At 36.6% G+C, this 18,423-nt stretch overlaps 3 protein-coding genes and 1 long non-coding RNA gene across 5 annotated transcripts; 2 read left to right on the top strand and 2 right to left on the bottom strand.

The window, feature by feature from the left end:
* Positions 1–3,055: 3,055 nt before the first annotated feature.
* LOC109186732 (protein SMAX1-LIKE 8-like) lies at positions 3,056–7,030 on the top strand. The gene is made up of 3 exons (XM_019336844.1): positions 3,056–4,485; positions 4,963–5,188; positions 5,281–7,030. Exons 1-3 carry the CDS (start codon positions 3,281–3,283, stop codon positions 6,763–6,765), a joined length of 2,916 nt encoding a protein of 971 aa, XP_019192389.1. The 5' UTR covers positions 3,056–3,280; the 3' UTR covers positions 6,766–7,030.
* Positions 7,031–8,344: 1,314 nt separating this feature from the next.
* Positions 8,345–12,238, top strand: LOC109186733 (PHD finger protein ALFIN-LIKE 1-like). 2 transcript variants are annotated; one of them, XM_019336846.1, is made up of 6 exons: positions 8,345–8,561; positions 8,677–8,709; positions 8,801–9,023; positions 11,542–11,662; positions 11,759–11,921; positions 12,089–12,238. In XM_019336846.1, the coding sequence occupies exons 1-6, from the start codon at positions 8,456–8,458 to the stop codon at positions 12,136–12,138; spliced, it is 696 nt and encodes a 231-aa protein (XP_019192391.1). In that variant the 5' UTR covers positions 8,345–8,455; the 3' UTR covers positions 12,139–12,238. The 2 variants fall into 2 exon arrangements, with proteins under 2 accessions (XP_019192391.1, XP_019192390.1); XM_019336845.1 differs by having other exon boundaries at positions 8,346–8,561; positions 11,759–12,214.
* LOC109186734 lies at positions 11,107–11,363 on the bottom strand. The gene is made up of 2 exons (XR_002055167.1): positions 11,264–11,363; positions 11,107–11,230 (listed from the first exon to the last, which is right to left on the bottom strand). It is a non-coding gene; the product is annotated as an uncharacterized LOC109186734 (long non-coding RNA).
* Positions 12,239–13,873: 1,635 nt separating the features above from the next.
* On the bottom strand, positions 13,874–17,097 carry LOC109186174 (protein SRG1). The gene is made up of 3 exons (XM_019336098.1): positions 16,517–17,097; positions 15,723–16,053; positions 13,874–14,412 (listed from the first exon to the last, which is right to left on the bottom strand). Exons 1-3 carry the CDS (start codon positions 17,020–17,022, stop codon positions 14,167–14,169), a joined length of 1,083 nt encoding a protein of 360 aa, XP_019191643.1. The 5' UTR covers positions 17,023–17,097; the 3' UTR covers positions 13,874–14,166.
* Between the last annotated feature and the right edge of the window lie 1,326 nt (positions 17,098–18,423).

Here is an 18,423-nt window from a genome sequence, read left to right on the forward strand (position 1 = left end):
TGTAGATAACACAAGAAACCAAATAAAGTCCTATCATTCAAGAACCCTACCTAATTTAATACAATACAATTCCCGCTTATGCAATTAGAATCATATTAGCATCAATAACAAGAGCAAGCTCTATCCAAATCCCAAGTAAAAACCTAGCCACACATGACTCAATTCAAAGAAATTACATAGAAAGTAAAACACGTGCACGATTGAAACTAAAAGTTGAAATTACAATTGAATTAAAATGAGAAATGAAAAAACTTAGATTTGATCTAATGCAAATTGATGATACAACTTCAAAGTTGGAATTAATCATTGCTTTGATCCTATTCTCAACTTGAATCAATCCTAAATCTAAAATAATTTTTCATGGAACTGTAGAGAGTTTTGATCCTATTCTCAACTGTACTGTCCCTATTTATTTATATTTAGGATTAGTGCCAAACTAGGATATTTGTGACTCAAAAAGTGTATAACCATTAATGATATATAAAAGTGCATTGTACTTTCACATATCACTTGGTGCAATTTGTAGTATTGTTTGGTGTACTTTGTAGTTTGTTTGATGCATTTTAAAGTTTGTTATATTTATCAAAATGCGACTGCATTTTTTTTCTTTATTTTGGAGCCATTGATCATTCATAGATCGACAATTAGGATAAGTTTTTAGTTTTCTTCTGGACGTTAGTATTTATTTGTTTGGTGTATTTTAATATGACTAAAGTTAACCCAATATTTTGGAGCAGTTACTATGTGAACTGTTAATGTAATTGTAAAGTTAGAAAATCAACTCTAGTAGATGTTCTTGTAGGTATACGCCTTTTAAATAGTTATAAATCAAGCATTTCTTGAATAAGAGTCAAATTTTATGAACATTTCTCGAATAAAATTCAAATGACTGTTACAGTGGTAGAATAGAGATATTGAAAATCAAATGAAAAAAATAGTATAGAAGTTAATATGAAGAGTAAAAAAGATTTAAGAAAAAAAAGTTATCATTTCCTAATTTGTTAAGTTTTTACTTATAAAATCAAAATAATATTTTAATTTCAAGTTACCACGTCATGATGTCTTTACAATCTAGTAATTGTATTGGGATTGGGTCTTACTAGCGGTAGCGTGAGAGCAACCTCTCAAAATGAGGATGACTTCTTGTGCACAATAAGCAATGCCTAATCTTTGTGTTCAGCTAAATTACAATGATTTATATTTTTCCAAATACTCTGTCGGATAAGATCCAATTTTTTGGGAAGAATATGGTGATAGTATTGATTTGGTAAATGCTTGCATCCGAGTCGAAGAGCACTTGAGAAAGTCAAAATGGCGTTTGCTATTCAACGCTTTAATCAGTAATAACTATGAGAGGAAGTGGCGTTGACCCATTTTGTTTTGAGTATTACAACTTTTACCTTCAAAGGTAAAACATTGATTTATATGCTTTCAATCTAATCCATTGTTCTTCCAATATATATGTGTGTGTGTGTATATGGACACACTTTTTTTAAAAAAAAAAAAATTACTTTCTTATTCTTCTTTTTCTTTCTAAGTTGTTAAAGAAATTAAATATAACAATTTATATATATATATATATATATATATATATATATATATATATATATATATATATATATATATATATATATATATATATTTCTTATGCACGTATAATTTTTTTTTTCTAATTTTACATTTTTTTTAATATCTCTTAATTATCATTTACTACTTCTTTTCTCATCAGCATTTATTTATTCGTGCAATATAATATACAATATTTGAGTAGTTGCAATAATAAAAGTGGAATTATTGTTAATCTTAATTAATATGTAGAGATTCTACATGTAATACACTAATACTATATTAATTGAAAAGATTTCACATGTACTATTATGCTATAATTGAGAATATTTTTTAATGTACAAACTATAGAGTATGAAATAAGCAAGGAACTTAGAATTTGTACTCAAATGTTAAACCTAAACATAAAAAGGTTAAGTTTGGAATCGATTCATTTACGACTGTGCATATCTTAAAGGAGATTATAGACGGTTAGAAAACATTACCATTTTAGAAAATATTTATCTTGCCATATACTCTAAACTCACCCGAACATAAAACAAAAGTAAAAAATTGTGTGTGTGTGTGTGTTTTTTTGTTGTTGAGTTATTTGATATATGGTCGTTAATGGGGGTAGAAGTATATATCAAACGAACAGACTAGCCTGAAACTCGATCCAAGCCCAATCTACTTGGGTCAGTTTCTAGCTAAAATTTAAGCAAACATGAGTCAACCCAACCGAAACAACAATTATTATTGTGTGGACCATACTATCAAATAATATACATTCAGTACACAAATAATATACTTTTTAATATATTAAAAATGTATATTGTATTTAAAGAAAATATATTATTTGAGTACTGAAAATATATTATTTTGTATAATATACATTCAATACAAGAATAATATATTTTTAGTATATTAAAAATATACTTTTTATTATGGTCCACCACATAATTTGCCCCAAAACAATAGGTAAACTAATGAGTAATGACAGATCATATTTGACCTATTTAAACCGGTCCATTTAACCCTCTAACGAGAATTAATAAAAGAATAAAGAACAGTTGGATAGTATAAACAGAAACAGTTACAGTGAGCTAACTGTTTTCTCTTTTGGGTTTGGGGGAGAGTGGGGTGGCCCCCAAAAATGGAGCATTTTCACAAGCAAGCAGAAAATGACCTGAGAGTCCCGGGCTGGGCCCCACCTCCAAAGTAAGTGGACTCAGCATCTTTCATTCTTTCCCTCCTTCCAGCCCCCACAACACAACACAAAAAAATTCGTACAAAACATGAAAACATCTTTCATCCCTCCCACAAAATCTCTTCTTTTTTCTTGATTATTTCTAACATTAATTAGCGCAGTAAATCCCAGGATTAACGCAATCCTTAATTAACTGTCGTGTGGAAACAAACATCAGTCAGCACTAGCTTAGCAGTGTCACCACCAACGACAAACAGCAACCTACGATCCCAATAAATAATTCACAATCCCATTTCTTGATAGCTACATACCCACTTAATAATAATATTAATAATTCTTTCGAGTTTCTTCTGCTCCTCATACTACACTGCTGTCATTTCTAATCATTCTTGAATCTTGAAACCGTAGATTAGTGATACTGGAGTGGTTTCATTGTTTTTTTGTTTCTGTTGTTGTGTGTATTGGAATTTGATGTTAAAGGGTGAATCTTTATATTATTAGGAACAATTTCTTGTTTTTCCGGCGGAGATGCCGACGCCGGTGGCGACAGCCCGGCAATGCTTGACGGCGGAGGCGGTGAGGGCGCTGGACGAGGCGGTGGCGGCGGCGCGGCGGCGTGGGCATGCTCAGACGACGTCGGTTCACATGGTGTCGTCGCTGCTCTCGCTGCCGTCGTCGTCGGCGCTGCGGGAGGCGTGTTGCCGGGCGCGCAACAATGCGTACTCTACGCGCCTACAGTTCAAGGCGTTGGAGCTCTGCCTCGGGGTGACGCTGGACCGGCTGCCGTCGTCGCCGAACCGGGCCGGAGAAGATGAACCGCCGGTTTCGAACTCGCTCATGGCGGCCATCAAGCGGTCGCAGGCGAACCAGAGACGGCAGCCGGAGAATTTCAGCTTTTATCAGCAACAGCAGCAGTCTTCTTGTTCTTCAGCTCCGGTGGTGAAGGTGGAGCTACAGAATATGATTCTCTCCATTCTTGATGACCCGGCGGTGAGCCGGGTCTTCGGGGAAGCCGGGTTCAGAAGCTGTGATATCAAGATCGCCATTTTAAGGCCGGTTCACCAGTTCTTTAGATATTCCAGGTATAAAGGACCACCCCCTCTGTTTCTCTGTAATTTATCTGGGGATTCTGAGCTGGGAAGAAAAGGTTTCACCTTCCCTTTCCTAGGGGTTTCAGATGGAGGAGGAGGAGATCAGAATTGCAGGAGAATCAGTGAGGTTTTCCTAAAGCCCAACCAGAAAAACCCCATGCTAGTTGGGGTTTGTGCTCATGAAGCTCTCAGGACTTTCCTGGAAACTCTCCAGACAAGAAGAGATGGATCAGGGCTAATACCCTCACACCTCTCTGGACTAACTGTAATCTGTATCGAACCCGAGCTTTCGGGTTATGTTAACGGGGATTACGACGAGGATAAGCTGAGACTGAAGCTTGAGGAAGTGACCAGAATGGTGGAGCAATGCATAGGCCCTGGTGTTGTGCTCAATTTTGGTGATCTCAAAGTGTTGGCTGGGGATGAACCTTCCGGTGAATCTTTGCAGCCCGTGATTCGCGGGTTGGCTCGGTTGATTGAGGTTTGTGCTGGGAAACTGTGGGTGATCGGAGCTGTGGCGCGATACGAGGTTTACTTGAAGGTCTTGAATAGATTCCCCTCCATTGAGAAAGATTGGGACTTGCAGCTCTTGACAATCACCTCTCCAGGACCTTTCCCAGGTGAATCATACCCCAAATCCAGGTATAAATTCACTGTCTTTCTTAGGATTGCTCGATTTACGTTTCTCGTGGCTGCTATGTTGTTATGGAAGTTATTTCTTTAGGATTTACTATAAAAACATCATGCTTAGCACTGTTAATAATGTTTGTGCCTTTGTCCATGAGTGTGTTTGGCAGAGCTTATAGCTTATTTTAAGCTACTAACAGCTAGCTTAACAGCTCTTCAGTTTTCAGCTCTTAACTTATAGCTTTTCAGCTTTCAGCTACCTTTTCAGCTAGGTTTGCCAAACATAGCTCATATCTTTTAGCATTTACCATAAAGCACCATGCTTTATATTGGATTGTGTGTCCTAGTAGCATCTTGGTGTTCATAAGACTAAAGAATTGTCTTCTTAGTTAGTTTCGTGCTCGATATCTATAGTTTGTGTAGTGTTCTTAAGTTTTAATGCCTGGAAGTCTCGAAAATGAGGTAATGTTTTGGTGGTTGATCTTATTACAGCTTGATGGAGTCTTTTGTTCCATTTGGAGGGCTGTTTGCTGATATGAAAAGCCCATTAAGCAGCTCGTACCCGAGCGTTTCGCGGTGTTGTCTCTGCAGCGAGAAGTGCAGGCAAGAAATTAATGCGGTTTCGAGTGGGGGGTTTGGTTCTTCGGTTGCAGACCACTACCAGCAGTCGAGTCTGCCTTCTTGGCTGCAAAGCAGCAACAAGATGGAGGTGATGAAGGTGTGTATAGTATGAGGTAAAATAGCGTTTTCTGGTCGGCGTTGGGGGTCGTGTTTTGGTGTAGATAACTGCTTTGTGTGTCTTCAGTGCAGGCCAAAGATGATGATTATAATGTGGTTTTGAATGCCAAAATCGCGGGATTGCAGAGGAAATGGGACTCGCTCTGTCAGCGCCTGCACTACGAGCCGTTCTCGAGAACGAGTAGTGGTGCTCAGCTCGATTCTCGAGTCCCGTCCATCGTGGGGTTTCGAGTCGTGGAAGACGGGAATAAGGACAGGGTCGTGCCTTCTAATGCCTCGAAAGAGAGCAGTCCACTCGGGGTACTCTCGGATGAGCTTCCTCTCAGTTTGTCCAGTTCGAGTACTTGCTCGAATTCTCCAACCTCAGTGACCTCGGTGACAATGGATTTAGGTTTGCATATTTGCTCGAATTCTCCATCCAACATCTCGAGAAATGCTCAATTCAATCCGAAAGACTTCAAGGTGCTATACGAGGCTCTAGCCGAGAGGGTTTGGTGGCAGGAAGAAGCTGTGAAAGTTATCAGCCAAAGAATAGCCCAGTGCAGGCACCCCCGGGCAACTCGAGGAGACGTATGGTTCCATTTCTCGGGACCGGATAGCGTGGGGAAGAAAAAACTCGTCGTTTCCCTTTCTGAAATACTACACGGGAGCACACATAGCTTGATCTGTGTCGATCTGAGCTTCGAGGAAGGCACCCGAGCCTGCATTAAGTCACTGTTTGATCTCCAGTTTGTGAACAAGTATGATGTGAAGTTGAGAGGCAAAAACGTTGTGGATTACATTGCAGAGAAGCTGGGTGAGAAGCCCGTGTCTGTTATCTTCCTCGAGAACGTTGAGAAAGCCGATCTCCTCGTGCAAAATAGCCTCTCCCGGGCTGTGAAAACCGGGAAATTCTCAGACTCACATGGAAGAGAAATTAGTACTAGTAATGCCATCTTTGTGACCACTTCAGGTTCCCCAGAAGGCTATTCTGAAGAACAAATTCTTGCAGTAAAAGGCTGGCCAATTCATATCCAGATTGGAGTTGATCTTGGAGATGATAATCCCAACAAGAGAAAAACCATCGACACAGTCGAAAACGAGGACCGTTTTGCCATCCCCGAGATAGCAAAACGCGCCCACCGGGCATCAAATCCATCCCTCGACTTGAATCTCCCAGCTGCTGACAATGACAGAACCGAGGAACCCGACACAGGGCCATGGTTGGAAGAGTTCCTCAGACAGGTCGACGAGACAGTCACATTCGAGCCATTTGGCCTCGGGTCACTTGCAGAGAAAACGGTGAAGGAGATCGAACACTGCTTCCACAAAATCATCGGGCCCGAGTGCTTGCTCGAGATCGAATCTAAAGTAATGGAACAGATTTTAGCAGCTGCCTGTTTAACCAATAACAAGAAGGTAGAAGATTGGATCCAGAGTGTTCTTGTCAGGGGATTTGTAGAAGCTCAAGAAAAGTATAGCCTAACTGCTCATTCTGTTGTCAAGCTAGTTACTAGCAGATTTGCAGAAGAGCATAAACCAGGAATAGTTCTTCCTGGGAAAATTAGAATGAACTGAATGAATTTAGTAAGGTCTTCTTCTTCTTCTTCTTCTTCATTGTTATTATTATTATTATGTAGTAGTGGATGTATAAATATATAATTTTAGCCTTCTCTGTAGTCTGTTTATCCCATGTGTTTATTGGGTAGTTTCAGGTTTTATGTCTTATAGCATAGAATGTATTTTGGGTCCAATGCACTTTCCTAGGTCTGTATTAATGTTAATCTTAGCTCATCATGGTTTGGTTACCCTAATTATTAAACTTAGCTAATCTTTTATGTGCTTTGATTATTTTATGTTCAGAATTTTTTGATTTAACGAGAAAGTTTACCGTCCAAAGTTGACTGACTTAAAACAACAAAATTAATACTAACCAATTTCACTAGAGTTGTCCTCTTATGTTTAGAATTCTTGATCAGTCATTAACAAGTTTGGTTCATAAGATAATGGAAGACATTTCACGTTGTGTCTCTATATTATAGAAAAATAATGAGTTAATACTTAATTTAGTCATCGAATATAGTGATATTTTCAATTTAGTCTTAAATAACTTTTTGTGCTTAATTGAATTTTGGATTTTGATGATTTTATCTAATTGAGTCCTTTGCCTCTGTTTAGCTATTATAATCAAGGACTATATCGAAAAAATTCACTATAGTCGATGACTAAATTAGGTAAAATCACTATAATCTATGACTTAATTGAGTATTAATAGATGAGAAATTATCAAATTATCCTAACATAGGACTCAATTAGGTGAAAGCATTGAAATCCCTGATCCAATTAAGTACAAAAAATTATTTAAGAATAAATCAAGAAAAACTGCTATAGTCGATGACTAAATTAAGTAATAACTCAAAAAATAACACTTTTGTCATTCAGTGTTCTCATATTTTGTCCATTCATTGTTAGCGAAATTGCTATTTTCTTTTACCAATGGTCTGGACTTTTTTAACTCAAGCCTAATAGACTTAATAACCAAAAAAATAATCACTTTAAACAATTGAGGGATATAAAGTGGAAACAGATAATAAAAAATGTCATATTCATAAATAATGAAATATGTGTGAATTTAGATTTTATCTTTAGTTTTGATATTTTTTCATTTATTATTGAATTCGTGCGTCAGTGCATGCATGTATATAGATATGTATAAAAACTCGATACATACATAGTATTCTATGTATAGATTCATTCTTATCCTTATTATTTTTAGATTATGATATCTTATTGTATAATATTACATAAATATTTCATATTTCAAATGATTTAAGTTTATATTTTATATAGATTATTATGTCATTTACAAATAGATTATTTTGTGGTTATACACATTATTCTAAATACTCCGTATTAAATTAAATTAAAGGTTATAATTTATAAATTAGTAAATTACTGGTAAGATTAATTACTAAAATAACCAAAAAAATCATATGGAATCAGAAGGGACCCGACCCGAAACGATCATATTCAGAGTCTGACGTAGAAACTCCGTACACCTGAACTCCTCAGTCCACGTCAGAAAAAAGTACCCGGTGACCTGGTTATCCCTCTGACTAAAAATATCCCATTAAATTAGGGTGCTAATTCTCCGCTTATTTAATTACGATCATATCCCTCCGAGAGAGAGAGAGAGAGAGAGAGAGGGAGAGAGAGAGAAAAGATCGATTCCGTTTTACTGTACAGCTGAAACTGTGAATTGATCGACATGGCTTCCGTCTCTCCGAACGCTGCGCAAAAGCCCCGTTCAGTTGAAGACATCTTCAAAGACTTCACCGGTCGCCGCTCCGCCGTTCTCGACGCCCTAGGTCGCGGTAAGTGGTAACCGCCACTAACAACCGCCGAAATTATCGCTATTGCGGGGTTTAAATATGGAATTGTTTATACCTACTTGTTCTGATTCGGTTTTCTGCTTTTGTGTGTGCTCAGATGTGGAGGAGTTTTTCTCGCTATGCGATCCAGGTGAGTGTGTGTAATTGTGTATGTGTGGGGGGAGGAGGGGTTGGGATTTGGAATTGGAATTTGATTCGTTTGTGGGGAATTTTGAGTGCAGAGAAGGATAATTTGTGCCTGTACGGGCATCCGGATGGGACGTGGGAAGTAGCATTGCCGGCGGAGGAGGTTCCGCCGGAGATGCCGGAGCCGGTGCTGGGCATCAATTTCGCTAGGGATGGTATGAGGAGGGGGGATTGGGTGGCATTGGTGGCTATGCACACCGATTCGTGGTTGCTCTCCGTGGCTTTCTACTTCGGTGCTCGCCTCAATCAACTTGAAAGGTGAATTTACTTCCACTTCAAGATTCGTACTTTACCTAGAATTTAATGGGTGCTTATTAATGCCATGCCCTTTATTATCTAATAATTAGAAATTTTTAAATATCAGGTCGATCACTTTTAGAACTGAGAAGTTTAGTTTGACTAGATAAGAAGGGCAGAGATGTTAGGTCATTGGTAGGTGGTATACATAGCACAATCAAGTGTTGAACCAACAATTAAACAAAAGGAATCAATGGAAAGAGTTTGAAGTCTATTATCTCACTGGAGTAGAAGAATTGTGGACTGGATTCTGAACCCGTATCTGAATAGATGAAGTGACAACTTAAACGAAGAAAAAGAAATTATTTGAAAAGTTGCTTCTTTCCATACAATTAATGAAGTTTACAAATTGTTTATGGAAATTGGAAAAAAGTCATTTTGAAGAACCAATGAAAGTAACAGTGTGTTATACACAGTAATACTTACATGAAAATCTTATTATCTTCATGGGATAGAAGATTTCTGGGTATGGCTTGATAAGTCTTACTAACTCAATCTGCTCCTGTGAGTGGAAATATTTCAATTTCTACTGTGATACATTAGGAAATGTGTCTGCCTCTAGAAACTTGTTTTCAACTATGTTTGACTGTGATGCAAGTGAAAGAAAAATACAAACAGAGACAAATGGTTGACTATACATATAAGTTCAGACAATATGTGGTTAACCTTTAGAAGTCTCCACAGTTCATATATGAACTACAGAACTACTTTAAGAGAAAGTATGGTTGGCATCACTTCAACAGCTTTACATTAACTATTAACATGAGACATTATCTTCTTCAAGGTCTTATCTTGTGGAGTCTTGAACACTATTGGCCAATGACTTGGACAACTTTTAAAAGATTGAATGTCCTAAAATTGTACTCCGTATTACCAAGTCTTCAAGAAGATTCTACCAACTAATTTGAAGATATCAATTCTTTTTGGTGAATTCTGTATAGCTTCAATATGATTTTGAGAAACTCAATAAGAACTAGAGACTGAATTAAGAAAATGAATATATCCTAAAATTGATAGAATTCCTTGATCAAATCCCTCCCTCCCCCTGAATCCTTTCTTCCACTTCCTGATATGCAATAATGCAAACATATTGTATACTCTTATCTTATTGATGGGCGGCACATTAAAATCTGGCTAAGAGAACAAGAGAGAGATAGAAAGATGCTGGTGCAAGTTTGCTTTCAAATTTTAGGAAAGTTAGGATGATTTAGTCTGTTAGGAAAAAAAATGGAAAGAAGAAGTGGAAGAAAAAAGCTTTTTGACTACTACAAAGTACAAAATGATTTCACCTCTTCACTTATGGATTGAATTGTGGGTTTCACAACTTGAATCTGAAACCTCCAACTCAAGGACATGATCATCACAGTTCTATTAATTTCAATATGCCCTTCCTTTTATTATGTGGAGAGTGTGGGGAATGTTTGTTGGATTGAACATGCATTGGTGAGAGAAATTATAGTAAGATATAAGGGTTAGAGCCGGTTACTTAGGGTATAGATGCTATATACCATAAAAAGATAAAAAGATTTGGTTTTTACTCATGGTCATGTTTATTTTAAAAAAAAAAGGGTTTGGAGATTGAACTCGAGATCTTATAGATTGAGTGTTAGACCTATCCCACTAGACCGCAAGGTTCTTTTAACCTCAAGCCCATATCATTGGGACTACAAAGTCCTTGGTTACTTGGGGTATTGACCTGGTTTATTTCCTTGACCCTAAAAGTTGTTTTTGCATCATATCAGGTAGTGTTGAACTGGTGGTTCCTACTTTTGGCCTTTTGGGCTTCTCTAATGTGGATGTATGGCTCTGAAACAAAAATTAGTCAATTATTTTCTTTTGTTGTTTACACAACGTTTAATTTATAACTAAAGTCTGATGATATTTCCAATTCTCAAATTAATATATCTTTGATAAGAATATTATATTCATATGGGCTGCAAAGGGTATACTCCAGAACCATGTCCATGGGATGTTGTTGGTTCTAGTGGGGTGTTTTGTGGACTGTGGTGTTAGGGAGTTGAAGATCACTTAGTTCTACTTGTAAGAAATTTATCTTCCCCCTTTTTTTTATGTGTACATTTGAGGTGGAAGGGAGTTGAACTTCTAACCTTGAGGTTCGATGGGTTATCCTTGACCACTGAAGCAAGGGTCATTAGCCATGGTAATACCTGCCAGTATCACTCTTCTGGAACCTCGTATACCTGCGTATGAATATGGGACTTACATATCAGGGTTCTGTTTAACTTGGTCATCATACACCATTAATGAAAGTCTATTTGCACAGATGCCTGAGTCAAGCACTAATATAATATTATTTGTTTATGAAGTTTCACACAGAGTTGTGACTGATTATAAGATTACCAATTCCCTGGGTTCAGAGATTCTAAATTACGACAGCACTACTTTATGAGCTTTGTCAGTCAAGGTTACTAAGACTAACAGTATTATCCTATGGACATTCTTGTCTATTAATCTACAGGGAACGTTTGTTTTGCCTTATAAACAGTCTGCCAACTGTCCATGAAGTTGTAACAGGGAAGAGATTGTCTAAAGATAAGCCTAGTGCTGATAGTGGTCCAAAATCCAAGCCTAGCACCAAGGTAACTTTAAAAGACTGCATATTTATTGCATTTGTGTAATCATCAAGAACATTTAAGCCATATATATATATATATACATAACCACTCTGCTTACAGAATGGCAAACAACCCAAAGAAAATCCAAGGAGAAAGGAGAGCTTTGAACATGACGAAGATGATAATGAAGACGAAGATGAAGATGAGGGTGGAGACGATGAAAGCAACGCTATTTGTGGGAGCTGTGGGGAGAATTACGATGAGAAAGGGTTCTGGATTGGGTGCGATATATGTGAGAGATGGTTCCATGGCAAGTGTGTGAAAATTACCCCAGCAAAGGCTGAAAGTATCAAGAAATACAAATGCCCCTTTTGCAGCAAGAAAAGGGGTAGAGACTAGCCAGTGCCCAGTGCCAGTGGTGGATAAGATTCAGAGGTTTTAACCAAGGCATATACCATCATCCTGATCGTGTTAGTTATATGAACAGAAATTTACTGTAGTTGTTACTTGTTAGAGACCTCCTTTTCCCTTGATTTCTCTCCAACTTTTATCTTCCTTTATAATCATATATTTTTCCAAATGATAGTTCTTTCTTTTGAATTTTTTTTCATACATCATTTGATATTCCAAAAATGGCTAGAATTGTTAAAACAGGCTTAACTTGATGGGCTCTGAATTTTATGGCTTTCCAAATTGGTGGGCTTCAATTTTTATTTATTCTTTTTTGAAACAGCTAAGTTAAAATTTTAATCTCACCAATGATTGTATATCAGAATGCAATTGTAACTAGTAATAGTCAATTCTCATAGTGCATTATTGGTCTTTATGGGCTGCTTGGCTTCAGCTTTTGGAAATGGATTTTATGGTAGGCCATAAAGTATTCTTTAAAATATAAAAGAAGGCAAGTAAAATGCCCATTTTCTAGATCATTCCTTAACGACATTTTAAACCGTACGACACAGATTAATGTACTTACAAATTATGCCACTTTATAGTTTTAAATTAGAGCATCCACATTGGTTGAGGAGAATTGGGGGATAATGTAAGAGTGATTAGGAAAGAGAAGATGGGAGGGGAAAGAAAAAAGAAAGAAAAAAAAATAAAACTAATTTTTTTTAAAAATAAATAAATAAAAAAAGGACGCGTCAGGCGCGCTGTCAGCGCGTCACAGCGATCTTCTTTTTCTCTTTTTTTTTTGTATTTCTGACATTCTCCCCACATTTGCAGTAATATTATTTCTCAAATAACCAACACCCACATCAACTATTAACTTGGATGGGGAGAATTAATTCTGAAATAACTCCAAATAAACCACAAGCGTGGATGCTCTTAGAGCATCCACACTGTGCATATTATGGGGAGATTTCAGAATGAATTCTTCTCAATGGGGAACAAAGCTAATGTAGGGGAGAATTTATTGAAGAAGAATTCATCTGCAAGAGAGAAAATATTGCGAAAATCAAGAAAAAAGAAAAAAAAAAGTATTTGACTTGCTGTGCGCGTTTGGCGCACAGCAAGTCTACAGCCGGGCGCGTGCAGTGCACGCGCCGAACGGCGAGGCGCGCCTGACACTTCTATTTTTTATTTTTTATTTTTTATTTTTGTTTTAATTTTTTTGTTTTTTTTTTTCCCTCCCCTTCTTACATTCTCTCATAATCACTCTTACATTATCCCCACATTCTTTCCAACTAATGTGGATGCTCTTAGAACACTTGTCTTCTGGGGCGTTGAGCCGTAAGGAATTGTCTTACTTCTTTTAAAATCACATGCTTTATAAGTTTCACAAGTGATTTAATATTAGATACTTTAGTGGAAATAATGGAATGATATAACCATATGATCTATAGAATTGAAACAACAATTATTGAATATAATCTTAACGTGTCACTATTGCATTGGATGATAGATTCAGGACAATCATTTCATTTTTACATCTCTAAATAGAAAAAAAATAAAAAATTGGTCCTCTTAATTTGTGCAAACAATTATCTTATCTTATCTTTTCTATGTTGGGCAGGACCAGATTAGTTGCATTCATCACAAACAAACATGTGGCTTGATTGAGAAGAATTCATAACATTCTGGTACAAGAATCACAATCCACCCTTCGACCATCTTTTTCATAGACAAAAAAAATTATTTAATAATATTACATCACAATGCAACTGTTTTGACCTTATAATTTTTTTTTAATCTTATAAATAATGTCACGAAATAAACATTATAAATCTAAAATTTAGAGGGAAGAATAACATTTTTCTATTATCATAAAAACATATATAACAACAATAGTAACAATAGAGTGGGACAAACTAAACTGCCTTCAACACAACCGACCAGCTACCACTCAAAATGTAGTACAGTGATCTTTATCTTTCTCTTTTCCCACATTATTAATTGAATTTTTCCCAATTATAAGATTTACGTTCATTTCTAATTAAGATCATTATTGACCATTCATAATACATATTTCATTACAAACTAAATGCTTTTACATAGTACAATCATCGTACTTAGTTTCTTAATCTTCACACTTCTTTGATTCCCCCTAGTTGCGATTTCCCTCTAGGACCCTTGGTCCTTATATAAAGTCTGTATTCATCAAAGGTCATCGGTGGATATAGTGCAGGGTTTTCTGACGTCACGACCTCCTTCACTGGTTGTATGAGCAAATCGCTTCTAGGATTGTAAAAATACGCCAAAGATACACGTTCTTTATTCGAATTAACAATCACCCTATGCTCAACACTTTTGTAAGTAGCATTAGTTAATATCTGCATAGAAGAAAATATAACATTAAGTACATACAATACATAAATAATTAGTTTCAAAAACAATACATAAATAATGAAATACATAAGGGTGTGTTTGATTGATGGGTTTTGCACATAGGAATGAGTATGAAAGTGATTGTTGTTGTTTGGTTGATAGATTTTTAAAACACTACTATGGGTTTCGAATACCCCATCAATTGAAAAACTCATACTCAAATACAATAAGGGTTTTATTCACTTATTCATTCTCAAGCACTACTATTAGTAACCATTCTCATTCCACCATACTACCGAACATATTAAATACTTTCACCAAAACCCATTACAATTACCAAGTATTTGATACCCATTCCGATTCCGATTCCTATGTGCGAACCAAACACCCCCTAAGTATTTTCTTAGCTAAAAAGAATAATATGGTTATACAATCTTATTGTGCAACGTGGACAAGGAATCGATATCACGATAAAGTTGCTTTTATTAGTTTTGTCTAGTCTATCATGTCTGGCATAGCAAGATAAGAAACAGAATCACTAAGGGTGTGTTTGGTTGGTGGGTTTTGCCCATAGGAATGGGTATGAAAGTGATTGTTGTTGTTTGGTTGATAGGTTTTTAGAACACTACTATGAGTTTCGAATACCCCATCAATTGAAAAACTCATACCCAAATACAATAAGGGTTTCATTCCCTTATTCATTTTCAAGCACTACTATTAGTAACCATTCACATTCCACCTTACTACCAAACATGTTAAATACTTTTACCAAAACCCATTACCATTACCAAGTATTTGATACTCATTCCGATTCCGATTCCTATGTGCGAACCAAACACACCCTAAGAGAATAGGCAATCTCAAACTGAGTTGGTCTGATAGTTAATTTGTTAACCACAAAATTTCACTTTAAACTTTCAGTGAAAGTATCTATTGACCTTTTATAGATAATTTAGGCTAGTTTAAGAACACAACTACTAATTTTCTCGTAAATCAAAGAATCACTAAGAAACCATATAAAAATAAACACTTACTCCGTATTTTACTATATATTGGACTTTTGGGTGGGATCCAAAAACCCATGCATTTCCCACTTTGTTAAAGTAAACAAAAAAAAACGCACGTTTAGAATGTTTCTTGGACTAGAGTGGGTGGTGACAATGTTTTCTTTTTCTCAAATAAATCTAAGTGGCCCCTCCATGTGACTATGTTTCTTGGTAAATAGCAACCCAACACTTTCATCCAATTCCACCCAATATCACCGTACGAACAACCAATCACTACTAGTTGTAAAAATGTATTCATCGTACCGTACCTGAATTTGATCGCCAATATTGACGATAAAGGCGTGTGCCGCCGGTTTGACGGTGACCCACTCCCCGTTCCGGCGGACTTGAAGGCCGGCGACGTGCTGGTCCGGCAATAGAATGGTCAACCCGCCGGGATCCGAGTGGGACGACAGCCCAAGGGTCATGTCAGGCGACGGACACTTAGGATAAAAATTTACACGTAAACAAGCTCCAATGTTTTCCCCTCCGAATGCATCTTGCAAAACATTCTCCTTTAGTCCCAGATTTGTAGACAAAATTTTCATTAATAGTCCACAAAACTTCACCACTTGTTCAGAGTATTCCTCAATCAATCCCCTAAAAAAAGGTTAAGACAATAAAATACCCTTAGTTACTAGCTAGGTATAGCTAGACCCAATATCTAAGATTTACTCTTCTAGCTAGGGAATTAAAAACCTAGCTAAAATGACATTCTAACCAACTTCAAGTCAAACTGACACCTGACCTGTTAGCTAGACTAGAGACGACAAACAACATCAGCATATGTATTTTGGGAATCAATTAAGGATCGTTGTTTAGAATAAAAGAGGAGATTTTGTGTGTGGCCCGAGGTGTTACTTGAAAAGTATTAATGTTAAAATAGTATCAAAAGTGAAACATGTAATCAGTTTGGTCGACGTAAGTGGTCGTGTACTCTTGTTCCCTAAGAGAGGTAAGAATTCGAACCCCTTTCGTATGGAAAAATTAATCTGGCCAGCATCCCACCTTAAAAGGTGCCTCCTACGGTTAGGACTGACGACAAAAAAGCGAAACATGTTACCTTAGAGAAGAGGGAAGGGCAGGCCATTTTTGATGGTCCTTTAAGGAGCAAGGAAGATAATGGAGGAAATAATAATCACTCCAATCAAGAACGGCTCCTTTTTCCACCCCTAACCGGCTGCCGTAACCCTCATAGGTCTTCGGCGAGTTGGCGTAAGGCTGCTTCACTTCCATGGGCTGATGAAAGAACTGGCGCCAAACCTCCCTCGCCTCGTCCATTAATTCCGGCGGAACGCCGTGGTTCACCGCCTGGAAAAACCCCCAGCTCCGGCAGGCCTCCGAGACTTGCACCAGAACCTCGGCTTTGGCGGCGACGGCAGCGCCGGGCGACAGTAACGGCCCGAAGTCTATTAACGGGATGTTAACGACGTCGTCATGGTTGCCGGAAGTTAATGACGGCCTGTCGGCCGGCGGCTTGATATATCTTGTCGGGATGGCGGCGAGGCCCCTCTCCGACAATGATTGGACCCTGACAATCGGTTCCGGCCAGTCCATTTTGCAGTCCATTGTTGTTGCTAAGGTTTTTTTTTTTTTTTTTTTTTTTTTAAAAATTTGTTGATGGATAGGGTGAGACAATGTTGACGCCAAACAATTGGTTTATATAATCAATCAGGCGACAGTGGTGAGAAAAATGAGGAGAAATAGCTGCCTAGTGCTAGTGGTGGAATTAAGATAATTACCCATACTAAAATCTATTATTATATTACATTTCACCCGTCTCTGAATAATTCGATCGAATAATAGTTACTTCTCGGCCACACAGTTGGAAGAAAAAAAAATCGATGTGACAACACATACATTTGGAGGATACTTGGTTAACAACTGACTGGACGACAAAAAATTCATGTTTAGTCTTATTAATAGTTTCGATAACAAATCAAATTCAACCACACATAAAACTTTATTACGTTGTAGCCCATCAAAAATTGACAAGTACAGTTTGACATTCGCAATAGTTATTGGTTTGTCAGAGAATGAGGCATTACATAAAGAAAAATAAATGTGACAAAATAGTGGGTGATGGATAGCCAATTAAATACCATAAAAATCTATTGAGTTTTATTGATAATGTATAAATAACAAATCAAATTTCATCACATATAAAATTGTATTATATTATAACTCATCGAAAATAGAATATTCTATATATAAAAAAATAAAATGAACGTAATAAAACCCGTCACGAAAAGGATTATTCGGAGTTGTACACCTTGTCACACATTAAATGCTACTATATAGATTACCCACATAATAATTATTTGTGTACGAATACATTAAATTAAAACTCATTGTCACATTAAACATATATGAAGTGGAATGGGATCTGAGAAAGCATGAAATACACGTGGGTATATAGGTGATTAGGTACACGTACGTATAATGAATTATTATTGGAGTAGAAATGTACCAAAAGAAAAAAAAAAAATGTATTATGGTAGAACCGCAGAGAAAAAGAAAGGGTTCATGCCGGATTAGTATTTAAATGACGGCGCTATTTTGACATGAAACACGACCACATATGCAGCTGATGTATAATGTATTGGTTTACAAAATCCTTAGTTGACTTGTCTACCTTTCTAGAGTGTATATAGTGTTTAATTAGTAGGAAATTAACTAGGAATTCTTATGGAAGAGAATATGTAAGGGTAATGAATTATGTATAAGTGAAAATATAATACTTTTGATATAAAAAAAATTAATACATTTACATCAAAATGTAAAGGTATTGTATTTGTCTTTAAAAATATTACGTTTTTATTAATAAGTAACAAACATTGTATTTTTAATTAGCTAGTATTTTATTTGCTAGTATAAGTATATATTATATTTGCATATTTACTCGACTCGTCTCATGGATAAGGATACGTGAGACGGTTTCACACAAGTTTTTGTTATATTTCTATCATT

Source organism: Ipomoea nil, unplaced genomic scaffold (assembly GCF_001879475.1).
Source record: "Ipomoea nil cultivar Tokyo-kokei standard unplaced genomic scaffold, Asagao_1.1 scaffold1407, whole genome shotgun sequence".
Classification (NCBI taxonomy): Eukaryota; Viridiplantae; Streptophyta; class Magnoliopsida; order Solanales; family Convolvulaceae; genus Ipomoea; species Ipomoea nil.

What these genes read in the sequence shown, in the direction of transcription:
- LOC109186732 (XM_019336844.1), top strand. Translation starts at nt 3,281, where the DNA reads ATGCCGACGCCGGTGGCGACAGCCCGGCAATGCTTGACGGCGGAGGCG. An exon ending in GAATCATACCCCAAATCCAG is followed by an intron (nt 4,486 to 4,962) that starts GTATAAATTCAC and finishes ATCTTATTACAG; the next exon opens with CTTGATGGAGTCTTTTGTTC. An exon ending in ACAAGATGGAGGTGATGAAG is followed by an intron (nt 5,189 to 5,280) that starts GTGTGTATAGTA and finishes TCTTCAGTGCAG; the next exon opens with GCCAAAGATGATGATTATAA.
- LOC109186733 (XM_019336845.1), top strand. Translation starts at nt 8,456, where the DNA reads ATGGCTTCCGTCTCTCCGAACGCTGCGCAAAAGCCCCGTTCAGTTGAA. An exon ending in TTTCTCGCTATGCGATCCAG is followed by an intron (nt 8,710 to 8,800) that starts GTGAGTGTGTGT and finishes TTTTGAGTGCAG; the next exon opens with AGAAGGATAATTTGTGCCTG. An exon ending in AATCCAAGCCTAGCACCAAG is followed by an intron (nt 11,663 to 11,758) that starts GTAACTTTAAAA and finishes CTCTGCTTACAG; the next exon opens with AATGGCAAACAACCCAAAGA.
- LOC109186174 (XM_019336098.1), bottom strand. Translation starts at nt 17,022, where the DNA reads ATGGACTGCAAAATGGACTGGCCGGAACCGATTGTCAGGGTCCAATCA. An exon ending in GCCCTTCCCTCTTCTCTAAG is followed by an intron (nt 16,054 to 16,516) that starts GTAACATGTTTC and finishes ACCTTTTTTTAG; the next exon opens with GGGATTGATTGAGGAATACT. An exon ending in ATATTGGCGATCAAATTCAG is followed by an intron (nt 14,413 to 15,722) that starts GTACGGTACGAT and finishes TCTTCTATGCAG; the next exon opens with ATATTAACTAATGCTACTTA.